The following is a 22764-nucleotide window of genomic DNA, read 5'->3' on the forward strand; positions in this document are numbered from 1 at the left end:
TTATGTCTATACTGGAAGAAAGAAGCTAGTTTTTAATGCTTTACGGGGCCTGATTTCGGATCACGGCCTGCATGATGTGTGGAACTCAGAACATTCCAGCGATCCTGGTTTTACCATTTTTTCCGCCCCTCATTCAAAATTTGTCCGTCTAGATAATTTTTTTACCTCATCTGCACTGTTGGCCAAAGCTAAAATTGAGATTCACCCCAAATTAGTCTCGGATCACAATCCGATTATATTAGATCTGGATATAGACACGTTTGAAAAAGTGGAGCTCCAACAGTGGTCCTTTGATAGAAAATTGCTTTTGGATGAGGAGTACCGTCAGTTTATAGCTAAAATAATTCAGGAATTCTTTGTTATTAATAAAGGCACGGCCGCACAAGAGATAGTCTGGGACGCGTTTAAATCAGTAGAACGTGGAGAAACCCTTAGCTTCTCTAAATTTAAGCGCAAAAGTATGTGGATTAAACACCGACAGGAGTTTGATCAGGTCTATATTGCCGAGAAGAAGCTGGCAGAGTTAATAAGGCTAGGCACAGAAGAAGACACAGTATAAGCGGTCCAAAGGGATCTTACTATAAAAAGGGCTAGTGCCTATGCCATCATTGCCGATCAAATTGCTGAAAAGTATGTACAATACAAAGAAACAGTATATGAGTTTGGAGAAAAAACGGGTAGAGTACTGGCAAAAAGGGCGAGGGAGAAAGCTGTTTACAGTGATATTTCTAGAATCACAGATTTAAAGGGGGTTCTGCAAGAGACTAAGGAAGGCGTTTTGTCGTCTTTTCAAGAATTTTATCAATCGTTATATAGTGATGAGACCGGTCGGGTGGAAGCTGACGACTACTTAAAGTATGTGATCCCTGCAACATTGTCGGAAGCTCAAAAAATGATATTGTTGGCACTGCCAGAATGGTGTGAAATTGAACCAGCAATATTAGGCTTGGCTACGGGCAAAGCCATGGGTCCGGATAATATCCCTCTGGAATTTTATAGGACCTTTAGGCACCTGATGAAAACAGAATTAGTAGAAGTATGTCAACAAACCTTTTTGGGGATGGCCGCTCAGGTATGGTCTAATGCTACGATTGTTGTGTTCAAAAAGAAAGGTAAAAAGGATACTGAAATGGGGTCTTATAGACCCATTTCATTATTAAACTCAGATAGTAAAATTTATTCTAAACTTATAGCTAATAGGTTAAATGATATGATGCCAGGCTCAGTCTCTTTAAGACAACACGGATTTATACAGTATAGAGGCACTACAGATCATGTAAGGCGGATAATTTCTTTATTGGACTGGGCGCAGGGTACTCACTCCCCTGTTGGTGTGGCCCTGTTGGACGCTGAAAAAGCTTTCACCAGGGTCTCATGGAGCTTTATGTATATAAACATCAGGGAAGGTACTGATAGCAAGGGGGACGAGACAGGGTTGTCCCTGTTCGCCCTTGCTGTTTGCACTATATATTGACCCGTTTATCGTTACCTTGGAGAGGAATAGTTTAATTAAACCCGTGCAGTTACTTAATCACGACTTTAAAGTTTGTGCGTATGCAGATGATATCGCGATATTGACATCAGATATCAGCACTGCATTACCTAATATTATAGCGGAAGCTGAAGAGTTCGGCCGGTTATCCGGTTATAAATTAAACGTTGGAAAGACACAATTTATTCACTTGGAGACCCGTCGTCCAGAGAATATTAAGTTTGAAAAGGAGGCTATCTATTTAGGTATAAAAATTACAACTAATATGGAGGATATTATTCCTGAAAATTTGGATCCAATTATAATCTCTTCTAATAAAATATTAGATAGAATAAACAACCTAAAGCTCTCACTCTTTGGCCGTAGCAATGTTTTAAAAATGCTCATTTGTCCTAAGTTTTGTATTTATTTCAGGCTATCCCCTTTCTTATACCTAATTTTTACTTTTCCCGAATGGAGAGAATGTGCTCACGATTTCTTTGGGGGGTACCATCGGGCTCGGAGAGCATTTAAGAGATGTACGCTGTCTAGAGAGAGGGGAGGCTGGGTATCCCAAATTTTGAGATGTATCATTGGATTGCGATATTACAGCATATGAGTTTCCTTATATTACCAGAAGATCCAACTCAGGACTTTGCTGCCCCATCTATTTATGAGATGTTATTAGGTGCTGAGACAAAACAATGTTTAAATCGTATTATTGAACCAAGTTATTACAAAAAAAACAAATTTAAGATTCTCTATTCTGCATATGTCATATGGCGGACAACTAAAAGGAGATTAGGAATAGGTCCAAATATTAATTTATATACTCCTCTCCAAAACTGCTCCCTTTTACCAGATATATTTAATGATCAGGTGATGTCAAGGTGGCATAACTCGGGGATCCGCAAATTAGGGGATCTGTTTCAGGGGAATCATTTCGTTTCTTTTGATTATTTAAAGGAGGCGTATAGGTTGCAACTTACGGATTTTGTTAAATACCTTCAAGTACATAGTTTTTGTGAGCAGAAAATATCAAAGACTTTGATTGTAATAGGAAAAATTACGATTTTTTAGGCTGTTGAGGATAGGCAAAAAATTGGGTTTTTGTATCAATTATTACAGGAGAAGACAGTGGACGATTTAGAAGCCAGGGAAGCAAAATGGCAAAATAAATTGAGCATTGAGCGTGTTGATTTGGAGAGAAGTATAGAAATGGCCACTAATCTATTACTGAATGGATCATTGATAAACCAACATTTAATGTCAGTTTTTGAGCTGTACTACACGCCAAGCAAATTGGCTAAATGGAACTCCGGGAGGGGGACAAATTGTAACCGTTGTGGCTTATATGCAGCCGATGCTGCCCATATGTTTTTTCTTTGCCCTAAATTGTTTCAGTTTATATCTGATGTAGAGTTTTATTTGAAAAATAACTTGGGCATTCTAGTAAAGCTAACGGCACAACTGGTTATTTTTGGATGTGAAGAGAGCAATACTCATAAGATTTTAGTTGCTGAGGAAGGCTTTATTTTTATATGTATGGCTGTATATCGCTCATGTATAACATCTCAATGGTTAGACGATGAATCACCAAACTTTATTATGTGGCAAAACAAATTACTGTCTATTTACCATCTTGAGATCGCACTGTACAAAATCAAGGGCATAAGGAAGAAAACTCTTGGGTATAAATTATGGTCTCCTATTACTAACTGGATAGCATCTTAAGGGAATTTACTAAATATCTCTGTTGTAGTATTGTATTTGGTATTTCTTTTTCCCCCTTTTTTTTTCCTTTTTTTTTTTTGTCTGCTATTAGTCTCGTCAAAATGGTTTCGGAGATCTATTAAGTCTAAAGTGGCCTTATGATGTAAGTTTATGAACGTTCTCAGAACAAAAGTTGGGTTATGTTTATTGATATGTAAGATGTCTCCTTCTCTATTATTGTTCCTTTTTTCTTTTTTTTCTGCTTGTCTGCTGTCATAAAATAAAAAAAATAAAAAAAGGATTGCATTTTGTTACTTTCAATAGTCAACTTGATGCAAATTTGCCAATCAAACCACTAGTTTGTATACATGTCCTTGTTTCAATGCACAGAATCCTCGTAGGGCCTGATTGAGATCTTGGTGGATGGGTTACTCCGCCACAACGGTGACATATATTCCTTTAGCCGAAATATAAATTCTATGGAGAAGGAGTAACCCATCCGCCCAGATCTAATTCAGGCCCATAGTCCCTTGGTGATGAGAACATAAACTCGTTTGATTTGCCAAAATGAAAGTTCACACCAAGGACTGTGAATGGTATTAGAAGTTATGAATGCTCATTGAAAACAATGGCCCTGTAGCAGGTCTTAGCTGATGATAGGGAGCCATCTGATGAAAACTGATATTTTCTTTGTTGCTGTCAATTAATTACATCAGCAAGGAAAAGGGTGAACAGTACTTCCTTTTCAGCTGTCATGCTACTAAGAACAGATAACAGAAGATGTGGATCAGGGATGAAGGGTTGCAGAGTGCATTTACTTCTTTCTGCCTTTGCGAAATGAAGGGCTGACTTCCCATTGTGCTCCTTGGTTCTCTCTGGCACACACTGAACATTTGAGTATGGGAAGCCGTACCTTAAACTGTCCACAGAGTCCTCACATCGATAGTTGAGCTGCTGCTCCTTTACCCAGCCTCACCCACACAACATCCGCAGACCTTGGACAATATCCATCAAAATAGCACAAGCTAGAGTGTGCAGCTCCATATCAAACTGTCAGTCTGTGACCACAGGGGAAGTAGTATGGAGTGGATACTTGAAAACTAATTGTGGGATTCCACTGAGATGACCAGAAGCATGCTCTACTAAGGAACTGGAGTGGAGTCACTGTCCTGAAGATAAATGTCTTAGGTTTCATTAAGGACTCTAATGTTCAGTTTGGGACCATTATTTGGAGTGTACTTTTTTTAAGAGTGCTCACTTCAAATTTACTAACACTATGTTAAAGTCCTACTTTCGTAAGAACGCACTACCAGAAAATCAACTGCTGCTTAGCTTTTGGCAAGACACTCATGCAAACAGATCCCATTGTCTAGCAAATAGATTAGACAAAAGCATAGTTTCAATTAACACTTTCTAGAATCAACCTCCAGGAGTTTTCTGAATCTTTTAGCATAAATGTATCATGGGCAGTAACCAGTTAAGTGTGCGTTATTATTGAGATCCTTTTCCTTCATCCTTTAGCTATTGGCTCAGGTGCATACCTTGGTAACAGCCACCAGTATCATGAAAATGCTCTCTGCAAGGTTCATGAACGATCTATATTATCCCTCATTCTCAATTCAGTTGGAGCATCATGGATTTCATGAACATTTCTTACAATTGAGGTTCATCGTTTTGCCTAAATATATACACATATATGTGGGATATTTATATATTACCTACCAGCGGCCACCAGTAGCTAATTATAGTCAGGACCTAGTTTCCATAGGAAAAGCGCTTTTTGTTTTGCTAATAACTTTGGGCCATTTTTCAGGAAATTTTCAAAACTAGTGTACACCTCGCTTCAGATTCATCAAGTGGGGGTCAAGAAAAAAGGGGGAGTCCCAAAACACATTTCCCCATGCAATTTCCGAATGGGATTTTGAACATGACTACAGCCTGAACCGCTAAATGGAATTACACCAAATCTGACATTAGTTAAACGTTATTAATGAAAAAGATGATTTATATCTAGGGATGCGGATGCTCTGTGGATCTAACAGATCTCATGCTGAGATTTGATTAGCTGCCAACATTTCAACCAAGAAGTGTTGGCAGCCATTTTGCGATTCGGACTCAGCCGAGTCCCCCAAAAAAGTACATCAAAAAAGAGAAGGGGGCAGGGTACGATTACACTTACCCTCTAGGCCCCACTAGGGCCAAAAAGCATTTTTTTAAAATTGTTATGGCAAAAATTATGATGGATCAGCAAATCTCGGGAAAACTTTAAAAAAAAGAAAAAAACAAGCATGGCCTTCGGCGCTCATTTCTAGTTGAGCCCCCTGGAGGGCATACATAAATAAATCTTTTGAGGAGAGGGATGCACGCTACACCCCTCCCCATGAAAGTATTTGGGCTCAGGGACCACCACCTCCACGAGGCAGGGCCTGAAATAACAAAGCATGGGGCCGCGCAGCCAATCACTCGCACATCCATAAAACCACTCACACACCCATATAGCCAATCATACACCCACTCACAGAGCCATACTCAAAATCCCACTCACTGTAATATATATCCACATTGATAGAAACTTAATTTTTACATTTATTATAAGCTTTTGGACGAGTAAAGTATTTAAGACACTTAGTTTATTACCGTGTTTTCCACTGTCAGACGAGATGACTCAAGCCTCATTTTGCTCTTTAAATCACTCTCTGTTTCGTTTTGCATTTTCAGATTGTTGTTCATTTCCTCCATGTGTTGTATTTTTTGGGTGAGTTCCTCCTTTTCCCTCAGAAACTGCTCTTTCTGGACCTCTAATGTTCTGTAATAAATAAATAAATTGATGAACGCATGGCATTAAAACCAGACCAACATATAGAACATCGGCCGGGTACAATCTACATCCTATTTTGTCGCCCACTTACAGTTTATTCTTTTATTCAAACATTATGGGCTACTCATAGTTATGACAAGGTTCCAAGCCATACATTTCCTAATGTTTAGAAACATTCAAACAACAATTAACAAATGTTTAGAAATATTTCAACAATTACAAGATGTTTAGAAATATTCAAACAGCAATGACCAAACATGAAATGTTTGTGCTTATTGCTGCTAAAAAATACATGTTTTATTTTTTATTTATTTAGAGTGTTTTAAAAAGCGGGCATATGACCCAGGGGTATCGGAGCGCTGTACATAGGGTTGAATGAAACAATATGAAAGGTATAGATATAGATACCTCTAGAGTAAAGAGCCGCTGTTGCAGGGATTCTGCTCACACACAGAACTGTGAACAGAGACCCAGGATATCAGTGAAGTGTGGTGGACCAAAAAACTCACCTCAGTACCTAGAACCCCTAACCAACTAGCATCAGTGTCACATTAGCTCTTTGTCCTATAGCAAAGGTACCATTGATTAGCCAACCCAGAACATGCGACTTAGGTTACTCTCAGGAATGGTGAGAATCAAGAATACTCTTTCGTTATATTCTCATACCAGTCCACAACATGGGTAAAGAAAGAGACACGATAAAGTTTAAAATATTTATCTTAACGCTGTGCTCTAAGATGCAGTATTTTTGCAAGCATAAGCAGACATATGATTAAAAATAATACGATCAGCATTGTTACAACTCCACAAAACACAAAAGGAGAAATAATTTTATAATGATGGTGGGAACAGGTTATATAGCACCTAGTATGCCACCCTCCCTATCTAAGAACTCTGTTTTATAAAATATAGAATGTCTCTTAGGCTTGAATAGGGGACCCCATACCTCCAAGATCATCAGAAGTGAATCGTATCAGGATCTGCAATAGCTCTCTGTCTCTCTGGAAAATGGGCTTCCGTCAGAGTGTCTAAATCATGCATGCAGTGCTATATGAAAGACACCAGGGTTTCAGTTTGCTACAGCTGCGTGCATGTTATGTCTAGTGCCCAGAGCTGATCAGCCCGAACAACACCGAATATTGTTTTGTTAACCTTGGAGGCATCAGCACTCACTGTGCAGACTAAGGTCGAGCTGTAGAGTCTAGGGACACTGAAAACAAGCTATTCTCATCTGAAGCAATTCGCGCAGCATAACTTACAACAACAGTTACATATAGTGTTGTGTGCAAAAGCGGCCAAAAGGTAAAAATGGTGATTAAACTTATAATAAGCCTATGCTAACTTAGTAGTAAGCGCAAGTAAGGCCCAGCCCTCACTACACTCTCCCTTGATTGAAAGGCGCACAGGACGGGGGGCAATTTGAAACGCAGAATTCAAGTTTGAGTGTGACAGAACTAAGTTCAAATTTTGCCAAACAGTAGAATTGGGAGTAATATTCCGAATCAGCAATATAAAAAAAGTTTTTTAGTCTACACGATACAGGGGCTGTATAGTGTTCAAGGCGCAGAGTGTGAATTGAGCAACAAAAAAAATAGACAAAAAATCATGAGTCACAAAATGCGTTTGAAGCTGAAAATACTTCAATCCAAAAGAGTATAAGCACAGTACGTTGCAACTGCTTCCAAGAGGAAGTCATTGTTCTCATCCGAAAGCATTTCATCCATCCAATTCTATAAAGGGAAAGAACACACATGTTCTTCGACAGCCTCTAACACCATCAGAGGACAACTCAGGTGTTCTTCGAGATAACTGCGTGCCGGAAAATCATGGGCTGCAGACCATATGTTCCAATTACCTAGGACTCCATGTGCCGCTGCACAGGCCATTATTCCAATACCAGAACAGTCTAACTCATGAGCAACTAAGTGATTCATCAGTAGATCATAATAAGGGTTAGGAGACACCGTGTTGCAGAGACACAAATCCAGAGCCCACTCGAAACCGCAATCCAGGCCATGGAAGACAGGCTGCACGCATGTAAAATACGAGAACCGGAAAGATAATCCATACGTCACACTTAATGTAGCCACCGAGAGTGCTCCAAAGTAATCAAGCATTCGGTTACGAAGCTGGAGCACCCGGGGCATGTTGTCATGAGGCACAGATTGTGCAGCCATTTTTGAGCAAGCAAACCAACAGCAGTATACCGGCAGCCAAGATGGGAATTAATGCTAAACCGCCGAAGAGGCTGGAAAAAATAGAATGAAAAAATGCCGGTATCACACCAAATATAGTTGGAATGAAGTCACAAGGCCAGAACTTACAATTTTAAAAAAGTGCGCCAAGCCAGTGGTCGATGAGGCATTAAAGATTGTGTGAATCAAAACTCCGAAATGCAGGGGGAGATCAGTATTTAAAAGGGCATGTACCTCTGTGCGAGTGTTTGCCACGTGAAGGACGAATGTTTCACGCATAGATGTAAGGGCGACTTTCCTTTGAGGCAAAAGAGCCCTTTTTCGACTCATCTTGTTGAAGTCTGCTGTCAAGGTCGGAATGGAAAGCCAGATGGATACATCAAGCTTCCCATGTGGAGGAGGAAACAGCAAATTTTTGCAGCAGACTACACGTTAGGAAACAGTCACAATGTATGGTATTCCTGCCAGCATGCCACAGCAGTTTTCATTATTTAAAAGCAAATAACTATTGTTTGCTAGCAACCTGAAAGTCGGGCTTATTGCTGGGACAGGAGTTCCTTTTAAAAAGCATGCTAAATTTGGGGCGTTGGAATTACAAAAGCCGTGCAATTGGAGATTCCTGCAAACTAATGAGTGATCAGGTGTGGAAGTGCAATCTTCACCTTTCAAATAAACTTCTTTACCCTCCCTCAGGCACCTATAGGTAAATGGCAGAGACCAAGCTTCATGAAGATAAGCGCTAACTAAAGGTTCAAACCTGCCTATGGCATAGTACTTCATACATGAATCAAATTTAAATAGTGGTAAATGCAATGTTATTAACCCATGAATGAGCCATACAGCTGAATTAGATTCGGCAACAGAAAAAGGCAACGGTTCTAACTTTTCAATATGCAAAAGTGAATTGCAGCATCCTGCATCGACATGAATTGTTGCTTTACAGTCAAATTAAATAGTAAAAATAGAGAAGAAGTATTCATGTAGTCTCAAGACACTTTACTGGCCTTCAACGTTTGTAATGTCCAAGCAATTTGTATAACTGATTTTGACCATGATACAAAACAGATATTTCATCCTGGACTATATCAACAACAGAAGAAACAATATTGTCTAATGTGGAAATTCGGGAAGAAAGGGTGTTATTGCTGTTATCAACAACTGCAAGCACTTTTTCTAAATGTTCTTGATCTATTTCACGTAATCTAGAAGCTGCTCAATATGAGACAGCTTCCAAACTTCATTGTACACAGCATATACCCATTGTTTCGCTCTGCCTCCCACAGGGCCCTTAACAAAGTCATTCAGATCAACATCTTCAGTTAATTTGGACAGATGGAGTTTGACTGACGCTAAGGTGGAATGTCTGAGCCAGTTCTGACAGGACTTGCCTACCGAATAGGTAGTAACAGAATGATCACTTTGAAAACGGGGATCTACCCTTACCTGTGTATAGCCCGGGGTCAGACCCAGAAAACGATGTTGGCATAAATCAGAACTTTTTTTGTCATAACAACCAACCACGGAATCGAAACCGGAAATGTTAAAGGACGAATTCAGCAACAAAGACTGTAATTCACTAAGGGACAAATCTGTATGAATAGATCATGTCAGGTATTCTCCTAAATCAGGAAGAGAGGGAGCATTACATTTTTTAGAGGTAGCCAATCCAAAGCAGGTTGTCTGTGAATTTGTCGAATTAAAAAACAACATATGGTTCGGGATGAGACATGCACGATGCAAAGCCTCAGTGCCTTTTACCTGCCAGTCTTTAGAACCCCAAACAGATTTAAGATCAATAGTATCTTTCCACAGCTCATAGCCCCCAACTGCTAATTGGTAAAGAAAGGGGTTAGAATATAATAATTTAGTGTGGGTAAGCCTAACTTTGGAAGAGGACTTGCCAGTCATCTTAAAATAAAATGCGTCCGGATTTGATTGATTAAAATCTGTAAAAAAAAATTCAAAAGAGTTTTTGAGCTGCCTTCAATGGGAGCCGGACAATGTTCCCACTGTGTGTAATTAACCACATTTCTAAATGTGTTTGCTTTGTGCAGAAAATGATTGCCATAGTGTTGGTAGCCAAAGAAATCAGCATAATTGGCTGAGTCTAAATATAAATTTTCAGCATCAAAAGCAGCATAACATTTCAAATCAGAAAACAGAGCCTCTATGGCTTGGACATCCAACTCATCAGAGTGTATATGTTGTTTAATCACATCCCCCATTGAAACACGTAGTACATTGGGAACATTAATAACCTCTGTGGGACCATGGATTTTAAATCTTACAGCATCCCATACAATCCCATCTAAAACGGGCCAAGCAGTGATATTAACAAAAGTCTGGTCCCTCTTCATGATGTGAGATGAGGAGTGGGGTGCCAAAGTTCCATCAATTAACCAAATTGAAGTTCTTTCTTTAACATAGTGTCCATTCACAAAACTGAAAAAATACACCACAAATCCAATTGACATGAACAAAAAAATTGAAAAAAGCACTAGCCAAAAGTAAGTCCAAGGGGGTATCAAAAAGTGTTTCTTAAACGAAACAGCAAAAATCAAAGTTTTCGATGGGGACTTTGTGCAACAGAGTCAGTGTCAAATGAAAAGTGTGACTGGTTAACTGCAGATGTTTGCAAATGAGGCATCGACAAGTCTGTAGGATAGGTATAGGCTGTCTCATAAATGGGTTCACCAGCCGGTGTATTCAATAAAGGATCAGTAAGTATAGGCATCTCAATGGCGATGTCAGGCCTGGTGGAACTCGCTGGAGCCAAAACAGAATTTCTCAGCATCGCTGGACAAGACACCGCTGGAGTCATACTAAGAAGAATCGGACATTCGCTGTAATTTGACATGGTCAATGGAGATGTACCTGTTGTCCTTGCGACCAGGAAGTGGTGGTAAAATGACTGTTCTTGTACCTTGCACGCCCCAGCACAGGAACTGGTGCACAATATGAGGGGCCAAGCTCCTTGTTCTCCACCTTCTCTCGGACAAGATCACCAACTAGGGGTATCCAGCCATACACCGGATTCTGAAGAGCAGCATCAGATGCTGAGGGCAAATGTTCCTTTGCATGACTGTCTCTGGTCTTTTGTAGGTCCTGTAACACAGTACAAGGTTCATCTATGTCAAAGGATGCAGCAGACCCCGCCATGTCTAGACCCTCAAGGTCTGGAACAAACATTTTGATGCCAAAGAGTATTTCGTATGGGGTCTGCCCACCAAGAGACCTTCTAGGGAGATTATTAAGTGCACGCTGCATGCTATACAGATGGGCTAGCCAGTTCCGGCCTGCACCTAAAATCTTAGCTGTCAAGGATTGCTTTAAGTCACAGTTCATTCGCTCCACAACACTATTGCCCTCAGGCTTGTGTGGAGACACAAATTTGACTTGGACCACCAATGAACCCATGGCATCCTTGTACGCCTTAAAGGGGAACGCTGGACCCTGGTCCGAGTGAAAGGTACCACATGCCAAAATTCTCACAAAGACACGCAAATCCCTGATGACAGTACTTTCTTTGTGGCCACACCCAAACAAAGCGTGTCCACAAATCAACTGCAACTAAGATGTACTTATACGCAGTATCAGAGGAGAAAGGACCGCAGTGATCTAAATAAACACACCCACGTGGTTTATTAGATATGTACAACTGTGTCTGGGGCAGGCGCACGGCAGTTGAAGGTTTAATCTGCTGGCATATGTCACAATGAAGGACATATTCACGCGTATGTTTGTACAATCCACGCCACCAGTAACGTTGTTGTAGGAGAGATACAGTAGCTGACACGCCGGCGTGAGACGAGGCCATACCCTCGAGAGCTGCTGTTATCAAGGCTTAGCTGCAGTCCGCGTTGGGAATCAACCTGTCACCAACATCGTTAATTCTCACATAGGGAACTTTACCAGGACTTAAAAGATAAAAGTATTTAGAAGGGAAACCTCTAGGGTAATTACCTCCCTTCTCTGTTGCGGCAATAGCTGCCATCAATCTTACTTTTGGAGCATGTAACCGCTGCTACTAACTATGTCGCAACTGCGGTCTTCACTACTTCATCAGCAAGACAGTTACCAACAGGGGGTACCCCACGCGTTGGTGACCAAGAGTATGAATCACAAACACAAGAGAGAGCTTTTCTTTAAGCTCAGCCACTTGAACCCAAAGCATTTTGTGCTTAATCGTGCTACCTTTGGAATCGCGATAGTTATTGTAAGTCCAAAAGAAGAGATTGTCATTGCAAGACTGAACACAGCAGTAAGATTCACTCACAATAAAAGTAGCCACACACGGGTCTGCATACTCCAGTGCAAGCACCAGAGCACGTAGCTCTGCCAATTGGCCGGACAGTACCCTAATGTCTGTGTATGCACTTTATCGGACTGGAACTCTCCATTCACCATATTACAAACCACTATTGCGCAGGCCGCAGAATAAGAGTGTTTTGAAACCGTCACCAGCTGCGCCGATCCGTCAGTGTATATGATACAATGGAAGTCCTCCAGCGGGCACATGGTCCGAGAAGTAGGGTGAACGAATTCATACTGCAAGTACTCCTGTGATTGCAAAGAAGAGTAAAAAATGAACGTGACATCCGGAAATGTCAAGGACGTGGCCCATTGCATCCACCGCGGGTGTAAAGCTTTAGAATTCAGTACACTGGCTTTCGTCACTGCCTCTAAGGCAGGATACAGTGTAACAACCAACATGTGTTTCCCCTGCGACAGTGCCCGTTCTTTCAGTATCGCCATCTGCACTGCAGTCAAAACTTTTTCCACAGTGGAAAACCGCATTTCAGCCGAAGTGTACAAGTGTGACTTGTAAGCAATAGGGACTGTGTCACCCTCATTAAAAGTCAGGTACGTGATACCCACTTTGCCTGGCACGATTCTTATTGCCAGGTTTGTATGGTGTCACGAGTCAGCAAGAATTTAAATTCAAGAAGATTAGACTGCAAAGAATGCAAAATTACAGAATGTTCAGGCAGCCAGCAAGATTTGGTAAAAGTAGGTTGTACCAAGGCATATAAAGCGGCTTGATACGATGGGCCTATTCGGGAATGCAGGTATGCCTGAAATAAAAAAAAAACAGCAAAGATTGCAATTTTTTCAGAGTTGTCGGAGTGCGCAGTGGTGCGCATTTCTCCAGGAAGTGAGGCGCTAACCTTGACCTTCATTGTTGAGCTCATAGCCCAGGAACATCACTGTGTACTCTGCAATGTGTGATTTTGCAAAGTTAAATTTGTCCCCGAAGTCTGCAAACATTCAAATGATGCGGTCAAAGCGACACAGATGCGGTCAAAGCGACACAGATGCGGCCATAATTCGTCTGTGAGATAAATGTCATCCACATACGAACATGCATCTGGGTCGAGTCTCTCTAAAAGAGAGACTATGTGGGTGGCAAGGAGGATAGCTAATCTTCTGAACTGTTTCTGTTTACCGCCACTGGTGAACGCTGTCCATTGACTACTAATAGGGGACAGGTTAGGTTATGGCTAAAAAAGCCATTGTATAGGTCAAGTGTGGTTTTAAAATACTAACGCACAAGACTATCCACAAGGGCAGAACTGTGAGTATTTTGTACCGCGCAGGTCCGACAATGAGAGTAAAAGTGCCGGTAACCCAAAAATAAACGATACGAGCCATCGGGCTGAGTCACAGTAAAAAGAGGATTATTCATCGGAGACACACACGTTTTAATCACACCTTGATATTCCAATTGTTCAAGGATTTCCGCCACAGGAGCTTTTGCTTCACGTCGCATGGGATATTGGGGTTGAGGCTGTGCCATAGACCGCAATGGTATCTCATGTCTGGGGGAAAATTTGTCCCATCCACACTAAGTTGGTATACAGCCGGTGCAAGCACATTAGCCCACTCTTCTGCAAAGTTCAGAGCATTCTCCTTCGGCACTATGTGCGCGAAAGCAGGGAGGATTACCTCCTCCCCTTGTGGACTGGACAGAACGAAAGGCGGGGGCCAATCAGCCTCCGCTAACAAAATGTCATAGGTCAGATTTTACCAAAATATCCCTTTTATAGTACGTTGTATGTCACCTTCAATTAAAAGGACAATTTCATAAAGTCTTTCAGGGGGAGCCACTCTAGTGTCAGCTGGCTCAACATTAACAAACGTGTCAGTTGCTGTCGCCTTCAGAAATGGACGCAATGCTTCCTGCACTACTGTAATTTCCGCTGCGCTGTCTAACAGAGTCACCCATGTCAGGTTCCGAAGCTGTGTTCTCACTATCCGTGGCATACCTCGCTGTTAAAGTGGCAACTTTCGTCTTCTGAAACTGGCGTCTTTGATGTGGTGAGTCGTCTCGCTTGTCTTTACCTTCGGTCTTGCGGGGCTGCTCTCTGCTTTGCTGGGCACCCCGACCTTTGCCACGGTCTCCTCCACTGGTTGGTGAGACCAATGTAGCCTGCAAATAGCGAGGAGAACGTTGATCAGGAACCTGAAAACGATCAGGTGACTTAATACTAGAGCAGTCGCGCAAATCATATATGCGCTCAGTAGACTCAGGCATTGGCGAAGCACGACGTGACCCCTGTTTCTGTTGCTTTTTTCCCTGTTTTTTATTCTTATTCCAGTTCTGTTTTGGAAAAGAGGGGCGCTCATCTTTATCAGAAGACGCCACCTTAGTTTGCTTCTGGGCTGCTGTTTAAGCAAAAGGCTTAACACCCAAACTATTACAGCCAATGATTTTATAAGCATCAGCTATGATTTTCGGTAACTGCTGGGGCTTATCGGCATCGGGGACTGCGCGTAAAGTATTAGACACCTGGAAGCCACAGCATCCCCCTTAACATTAGCGAGGACGAGATCGGAAACAACCTCAAACGCTCCAACGAGTCTCATTCCCAATTCAACAGCCGCCTCCGCCCGTGTTCATCCTGGACAGGTTTAATGACGGAGTGTAGGACAGTCATGAACGGAGTGCCGAAGCACTTAGTATAGACTGTCGCAAATATCTTACCCCAGGTTTCACAATCAGCGACCTCTGGTATTAGGTCTTTCTGCAAACTAATCGTTAGTATCCTGTGTTTCTCAACAGGAGACGTATTAGGAAATACTACTTCCAGCTGGTCAAATTTCTCAGCAAGCCAAAAAGGTAAATCATCCTTTTCTTGGGGCCGCTTGCCCATGACCGAATTAACCATGACGGGATTCATTTTCATCCTGGCCGGTCCAGCTGGTTACCCCGCAACGCCAGGCGGTCCTGTTTGGACGTGGCGGGAAACGTATTGCACAAGAGCCTATAAGATCTATAGTGACTTGATTGTGATGCGGATGTGGTGTGTAACCGGCCGAGACCAGCCACGTGGCCCCTGGAATGGACAAAGTGCCCAACCGAACTGCCGTCACCGATTGGGGAAGGGCACCATTAAACCAAATGCGATGCTGCCATGCAGAAATAGAAATCTTCAGTGTCCCATATGGGACGTAGTTCAAAGGCACAGCCATGGGAGTACAAGTGTGAAACAGACCAGAATCCGCATTTACTGCTGGAAAGGTAACCCATGAGTAGAAAATCTCAAACGGGTATGCCGCTTCAGCACTCACTACGAACACTAATGCTATCCCATCCACAGTGATGCAATACGTCTGCAAATTATTGCGGACGGCCATCCTATTTGAATTTGAATTTGAATTTTTAGTTATTTATAGAGCACGCATTCACTGAGCAGTTTCTTGGCGCTATTGGATTTCAAGACTGAAGAGGACATCAGGGACTATGGACTGAAAGGTTGCTGGAATAGGAAGGTTTTTAGAGCTTTACGAAACTCCAAGTAGGAAGGGGAGGATCTGAGGGGAAGGGGAAGGGAGTTCCAAAAGGTAGGTGCAAGCACTGAAAATTTCTGACCTCCGGAGCGTTTTTTCTTGAACCGGGGAATGACTAACAGAGATTTGGCCGCGGAACGTAGGTCTCTAGCGGGGCAGTAGTTGATGATGGCGGAATTGATGAACGCAGGGGCAGTACCTGCCCGGGCTTGGAAAGTAAGACAGCCAAGTTTGAAAAGGGCTCTTTGTTTGATTGGTAGCCAGTGAAGGTTGATGAGGAGGGGGGAAGAGTGGTGATATTTCGGTAGGACATGCACCAGGCGAGCTGCCTGGTTCTGCACCGTCTGAAGACGTTGGAGTGCATAGGCGGGAAGGCCATTGAAAATGATGTTACCGTAGTTGATCTTTGATAAAACCATGGCCATCACAATCAGCTTGAGTGCTGAGGAAGAGAAAAACCGGGACACTTTCCTGATGATACGTAAGGTGAAAAAGCAAGAAGAAACAATAGTGCTAATGTGAGTGTGAAGTGTCAGATGGTGGTTAAGCATGATTCCAAGGGTCTTAACAGAGTGGGAAGGAGTGGGAGGGGGACCGAGGGAAGAGGGCCAAAAGGAAGGTGACCAGGGGTTGCTGCCGCCTCCAGTCAGAATCAGCTCTGTTTTATCCGGGTTGAGTTTGAGATGGTTTGCATTCATCCAAGCCCGGATAAACAGCAGGACAGACTGGAAGCGGGAGGCCCCTAAAGAGGGGTCGGAAAAATTAAAAATGAGTTGGAGGTCGTCAGCATAATTGTAAACTATGACCTCCATTTGTTGAAGTGCAAAAACGAGAGGAAAAATATAAAGATTAAACAAAAGAGGGGAAAGAGAAGAGCCCTGGGGAACCCCGCATTTCACCCTGCTAGGTGGGGCCGAAAATTCGGCAAGGTGTACCGCCTGGGTGCGCCCCTCCAGGAAGGATCCAATCCAGGTAAGAGCCTGGTCCCCTATGCCCGCCGCCCTGACACGGGATAAGAGGATGGAGTGGTCCACCGTGTCAAAGGCGGCGGACAGATCGAGGAGGACCAGGGCCTGGGGGATGTTGGTGTTGAGTCCCTCCCTGAGCTGGTCCATGACTGAAATGACCACCTTCTCAGTGGAGTGACGGGGGCGGAAGCCCGCCTGGCAGGGTGCAAGATAGTTGCTGCTCTCTATAAAGGAGCTAAGTGCCTGGGTGACGTGGGACTCTGCTACTTTACCCAGATAAGGGAGGAGGGAAATGGGGCGGTAGTTAGCAGGGACAGAAGGGTCAGCTCCTGTTTTTTTTAATATGGGAAGAATAGTAGCAGTCTTGAAGGGGGCCGGAACGATGCCGGAGGTAAAACAGTTGTTCAGAAGGACAATGGCAGGAGAGGGGCATGCAGAGAAGAGCTGACAAAGAATACGTGCTGGGCCAATGTCGGCTGGAGAACCCGACTTAACACGCCTGAGTAGCAAAAGCATGGATTCTCTCGTGAGTGGTGGGATAGTGGTAAAAGACCAATTATTGTCGGGGTGGGGGGGAGAAAAAGTGGGGGGGAGGGGGGATATTGGCTTTGATGAGGGCGATCTTGTCAATAAAGAACTCGTTGAGCGAGTCACATAAAGCCTGGGAGGGGGGGATCTTGGGTGCGGTTCTATCTGAGGATGCCAGTTCGTGAACGGTGGAGAAAATCTCACGGGATTGACATTCGGCTGCTAAGTTGCGCCCCGAAAAGTACTCGGTTTTGGCTGTTAGAATGGCGGTTTTATATTCTTTGAGCACAGTGGTAAAATGCTGTCTGTGGACGGGACAGTATGCTCTTCTCCAAGCTCGTTCGGCCTGCCTTAGCTCCAGTTTTTTGGCTTTGAGAGTGGCGCTAAACCATTTATTGGCATTGTGAGTGCGATTGATGGTGGTACGCTTCAGAGGGGCCACGGGATCGCAAGTGTTAGTGAGCCACTGATCTAATGTGGCGGCCTGGGAGCAAGGGACCGAGCCCAGAAGGTCTGGGTAGGTGGCGGCCAGCGAGTTGCAGAGAGAAGGGATATCAACTTGTGCCAATTCCTGGCCCAGATGTTTTTGGGAAGTGGGGGGGATATTGTATAGCTCAAGTCCAAGGAGAAGGTGATCAGAGAGTGATCCGACCAGGAGCAGGGCGAGATGGTGGGAATGGACATTGAGATGTTAAGTGACCAGATCTTATCTAGGATGTGACCCCTGGTGTGGGTGGGGCCTTGGACGTGTTGAGTAAAAGTGAGACTGAGGAGCAGTTGGGTGAAGTCTTTAGAGGCAAGGTCCTCAGCAGGATCAGTGGGCCAATAGTTAAAATCGCCCAAGACGAGGACGGAGGCATGATTAATTGCCAAGGTAGCCAATAGGTTCTGAAAGGCAGAGAGAAAGTTGGGGGATGGCTGGGGAGGTCGATAGGTTAGTACGCACGTGAGTGGGGTCTTGAAAGATGTGGATCGCACTACCAAGCAGTCGGCTGCTGGTAAGGTGGGCGAAGCCAGAGTCTGAAAGTGGAGATCCCTGTGAGTGATCATGGCTACACCGCCTCCTATTTTACTCTCGGGTCGGTCGGCGCGAAGCATGGAATAGTGGGCCGGGAGGGAGGCCAAGATGTTTGGCAGAGAGTCGGGTCTGTACCAGGTTTCAGTAAGAAACAAGAGGTCCGGAGCGTTAGACTCCAAAAGATCAAATATTTCGGATTGGTGCTTGACGGCTGATCTCGTATTGAGAAGGATAGCAGAAGTGGAAGGGGGAGGGGGACTGATGCGATGGGCGTGGGAGAGGCAATGCCGAGTATTTGGGCGTAGGACAGCGTAGCGGAATTCAACTGCCAGTTTGCTCTGAAGGAGCGCAGTAGTTCAGGGGTATATACATGAGATTGGACAGAGTGTGGTGCCCCGAGTCCCGGTCGGTCGCGGACGGGCGCAGACGGGCTTGCCTTAGGCGCGCCTTTGGCGCGCAAACGTCGCGCCCGCTGCGCTCGTCCGCTGCGCGACCGGAATATGCACATAATTTATAGAGGAAAGAGATGTGCGGTAGGGGGCGTGGCCTCTTGAAAAATGGGCGTGGCCTATATGGGCGTCGGGAATGGCGGCAATGGCGAGCTCACCGCGTCAGCGTTAGGCTCCGCTGCGCGAAGAAATTCGAGGCTGGAGGCGCCCTGAGCAGTGAAGGGGTAAGAAGTTAAAAGCAGAAAGTTATAACACTCAAATTATTAAAATAAACAAACAGGCCTACTCCCGGCTTCCGCCTCAGGAGAAATCGCAATAAGGAAGGGGCTTGTAATCAGCGCCTTAAATGCGGTAGGGGGCGTGGCCTTTAGAAAAAGGGGCATGGCCTATGTGGGCGTCGGGAATGGCGGCAATGGCGAGCTCACCGCGTCAGCGTTAGGCTCCGCTGCGCGAAGAAATTCGAGGCTGGAGGCGCCCTGAGCAGTGAAGGGGTAAGAAGTTAAAAGCAGCAAGTTATAAGTTAAGTTATCCTACTCTGTTGGGGAACTTAACGTCAGCCATAGTGACACAGGAGATAAAATGTACAATTCAAAATAAATGTAGCACTAAGGGTAGCAACTCAAGTAAAAAACTTTTTAAATTATCAAGCTTGAAAGAACCTATTTAAGTATAGGTTGGTTAAACCGTCACCACTGTCAACCGGAAACAACAGTGAGGCTGTTGTGGACTGCTATAAGCACTACTCGAGTGTCTCCAAAATAAGACCACTTTGTTGTTTGCGCCATGTTGCAGGGATTCTGCTCACACACAAAACTGTGCATAGAGATCCAGGACATCAGTGAATATTGTTGAACTAAAAAACTCACCTCAGTACCTAGAACCCCTAACCGACTAGCATCAGTGTCACATTAGCTCTTCGTCCTATAACAAAGGTACCAACGATTAGACAACGCAGAACATGCGACTTAGGTTACTCTCAGGAATGGTGGGAATCAAGAACACTCTTTCGTTATAGTCTCTTACCAGTCCACAACATGGGTAAAGAAAGAGACAGGATAAAGTTTAACATATTTATTTTAACGCTGTGCTCTAAGATGCAGTATTTTCGCGAGCATAGGCAGACATATGATTTAAAATAATATGATCAGCATTGTTACAACTCCATAAAACACAAAAGGAGAAATCATATTACAATGATGGTGGGAACAGGTTATGTAGCACTGAATATGCCACCCTCCCTAGCTAGGAACTATGTTTTATAAAATATAGAAGGTCTCTTAGGCTTGAATAGGGGACCCCATACCTCCAAGATCAGCAGAAGTGAATCACATCAGGATCTGCAATAGTTCTCTGTCTCTCTGGAAAACGGGCTTCCTTCAGGGTGTCTAAATCATGCATGTAGCGCTACATGAAAGATGCCAGGGTCTCAGCTTGCTGCAGCTGCGTGCATGTTATGTCTAGTGCCATGAGCCGATCAGCCCAAATAACACCGAACATTGTTTTGTTAACCTTGGAGGCTTCAGCACTCACTGTGCAGACTAAGGTCGAGCTGTAAGTCTAGGGACGCTGAAAACAAGCCATTCTCATATGAAGCAATTCGCTCAGCCTAACTTACAACAACAGTTACATATAGTGTTGTGTGCAAAAGCAGCAAAAAGGTAAAAATTACGTTTAAACTTATACTAAGCCTATGCTAACTTAGCAGTGTGCGCAAGTAAGGCCCAGCCCTCACCACACCGCATTGGGCTGTTGCAACAGATATCATAATTATAATACCGTCAGACCATTAAAATACTGCTATTCTTCATAGCTCTAGTTACTTCATGGTGTGTATTTGCTGCTGCTCTGAAACTATTCAGAGCACATACCCAGAGGATCAGAGTGTTCGAGGGTTCTCCAATAAACGACGTGCCTCTTACCAATCTAGAGGTTGCTGGCATTGAGACGTCCCTTGTGCCCTGTCACTCCAAAAGACTATGCCAGGAATCTATTAATTTGGATCTTATTCACCTCTTTTTTGAATAAGTGGTTTGATGGATTCGTACCTTGGGTGGTAAGAAGTTCCATAACCTTGGCGCTACTCAGGAGAAGGATAGTGTGTATGTTTTCTCCTTTGGGAATCTAGGTGGTTCCAGCCTGAGAGAGTTAGCGCTTCTTAGGTAGCGGCTGCCATCGGATATTTGAATCTTTTCTGCAAGGTAACTTGGTTCATTAAAATGTAATGCTTTGTGTGTGAGGCAGGCAATTTTCAGTTGAGCTCTTACTTAAAGGGGAAGCCAGTTTAGATACCTGAACGATGGGGTGATGTGCTCAAAGTATCTAGTTCCTGTTACCAGTCTTGCTGCCGCATTAAGAGTCATTTTGAGTGGAGCTGCTCTCATTTTGGGTAGCTCTGACAGTGTCGCTACACCATATTCTAGTCTGGAGACCACAAGTCCTTGCACTGCTTGTTTGAAGTCTGAAGGTGGTGGAAATTGTTCCTGCTCTTTCAGTAATCTGAGTTGGAAAGTTGCACTGTGTGTGATCGCACTGATGTGATCTCTCGTATTTAGACTTTTGTCCAGAGTTATTCCTAGGGATTTCATGGAATCAATGATGGTAGGTGTGCAATTGAGCCAGTTATGGATGAGTGAAGAGCTGTTTGGTGGGGAGAAAAGAAGGAATTCGGTTTTCAGAAAGTTCAACTTGAGGTTGTTTTGAGAGAGCCAGGACTGGGTTTTTACTAAAGTGTTATTTAGTTGTCTATGGAGGATATATTTAAGTATAGTTGTGTATCGTCTGTGTACATGTGGTATGCAGTGTTCGCTTGGTTGAGAATTTCAGTTAATGGTTCCATATATAGGTTAAAGAGTGTGGGTGAAATGGTCGACCCTTGGAAATGAGTTGCCAAGTTTGATGCACTGTAAGCGATTCTGTAGGAAGGAAGCAAACCAAGAAATAACTTTCCCAGATAACCCCATTCTGTGTTCTAGTACTTGTAGTAGGATGTTGTGATTGACTGTGTCAAACGCTGATGAGAGATCTAGGAGGATGAGTAGGTTTGAGTCATTGTTGTTAGTATCTTAAGTGTGTCGTCCATTATCTGCACGATGGGTGTTTCAGTGCTGTGTCCTGTTCTAAACCCTGATTGAAATTTGTTAAGTAGGTCAAATTGGTCAATGTGCTGGCTCAGTTGGTTGTGCACACATTTTTACAGCAATTTTGCTAGAAAGGGGGTATTTGACACCAGCTGAAAATTGCTCAGGATTGTAGGGTCAGCACCCACTTTTTTCAAGAGGGGTGTCATCTAACCGATCTTCAGGCATTCTGGGAACTTCCCTTGTATTACAGATGATTTTACAATCTCCGTTAGTATACGTGAGAAGATGTGACTTAGATCTTTTACTGTTGTGGAGGGCATGGGGTCATTGAAATGTGAAGTTGGTTTCATAGATATCAAGACTAAGGGTGGGCGGAGAGCTCTGCTCCGCTCATGGAGTGTGTGGAGTGTTGCCTACTCTGCACTCCTCACACTCTGCGGCGGAGCAGACTTGACACCACCCCCGCCTCCCTCCTGCCCTATTAACAAATAAATTATAAGCTTTAAAAACAGGAGGGAGGGAGGCAGGTGGCGCATAGTGGGGCTACACAGTGTGCAGAGATTGTTTTCCCCTCCGTGGCACTCCGCGTAGCCCCACTACGCACACTACGCCCACCCTTAATCAAGACCTTGTGGACCTCGTCCTCTGTTAGTGCTTTGAACTTGCTCCATGGAGCTTGATTTTTGGTCTGGGAAGGGTGGTTCAATGATGGCTCCTTCCCTTGGCCTGTGGG

General features: G+C 43.7%; 1 protein-coding gene across 1 annotated transcript in view; it reads right to left on the reverse strand.

Annotated features, from left to right (window-relative positions):
* The window catches only part of MYO5C (myosin VC), a 1267761-nt gene that overhangs the window by 178137 nt on the left and 1066860 nt on the right, over positions 1-22764 (reverse strand). The window contains exon 32 of the mRNA XM_078684841.1: positions 5822-5990. Coding sequence (XP_078540967.1) covers positions 5822-5990 — 169 coding nt within the window. The remainder of the gene's footprint in view (positions 1-5821; positions 5991-22764) is intronic.

Source organism: Lissotriton helveticus, chromosome 3_2 (genome assembly GCF_964261635.1).
Source record: "Lissotriton helveticus chromosome 3_2, aLisHel1.1, whole genome shotgun sequence".
In the NCBI taxonomy this organism is placed as follows: Eukaryota; Metazoa; Chordata; class Amphibia; order Caudata; family Salamandridae; genus Lissotriton; species Lissotriton helveticus.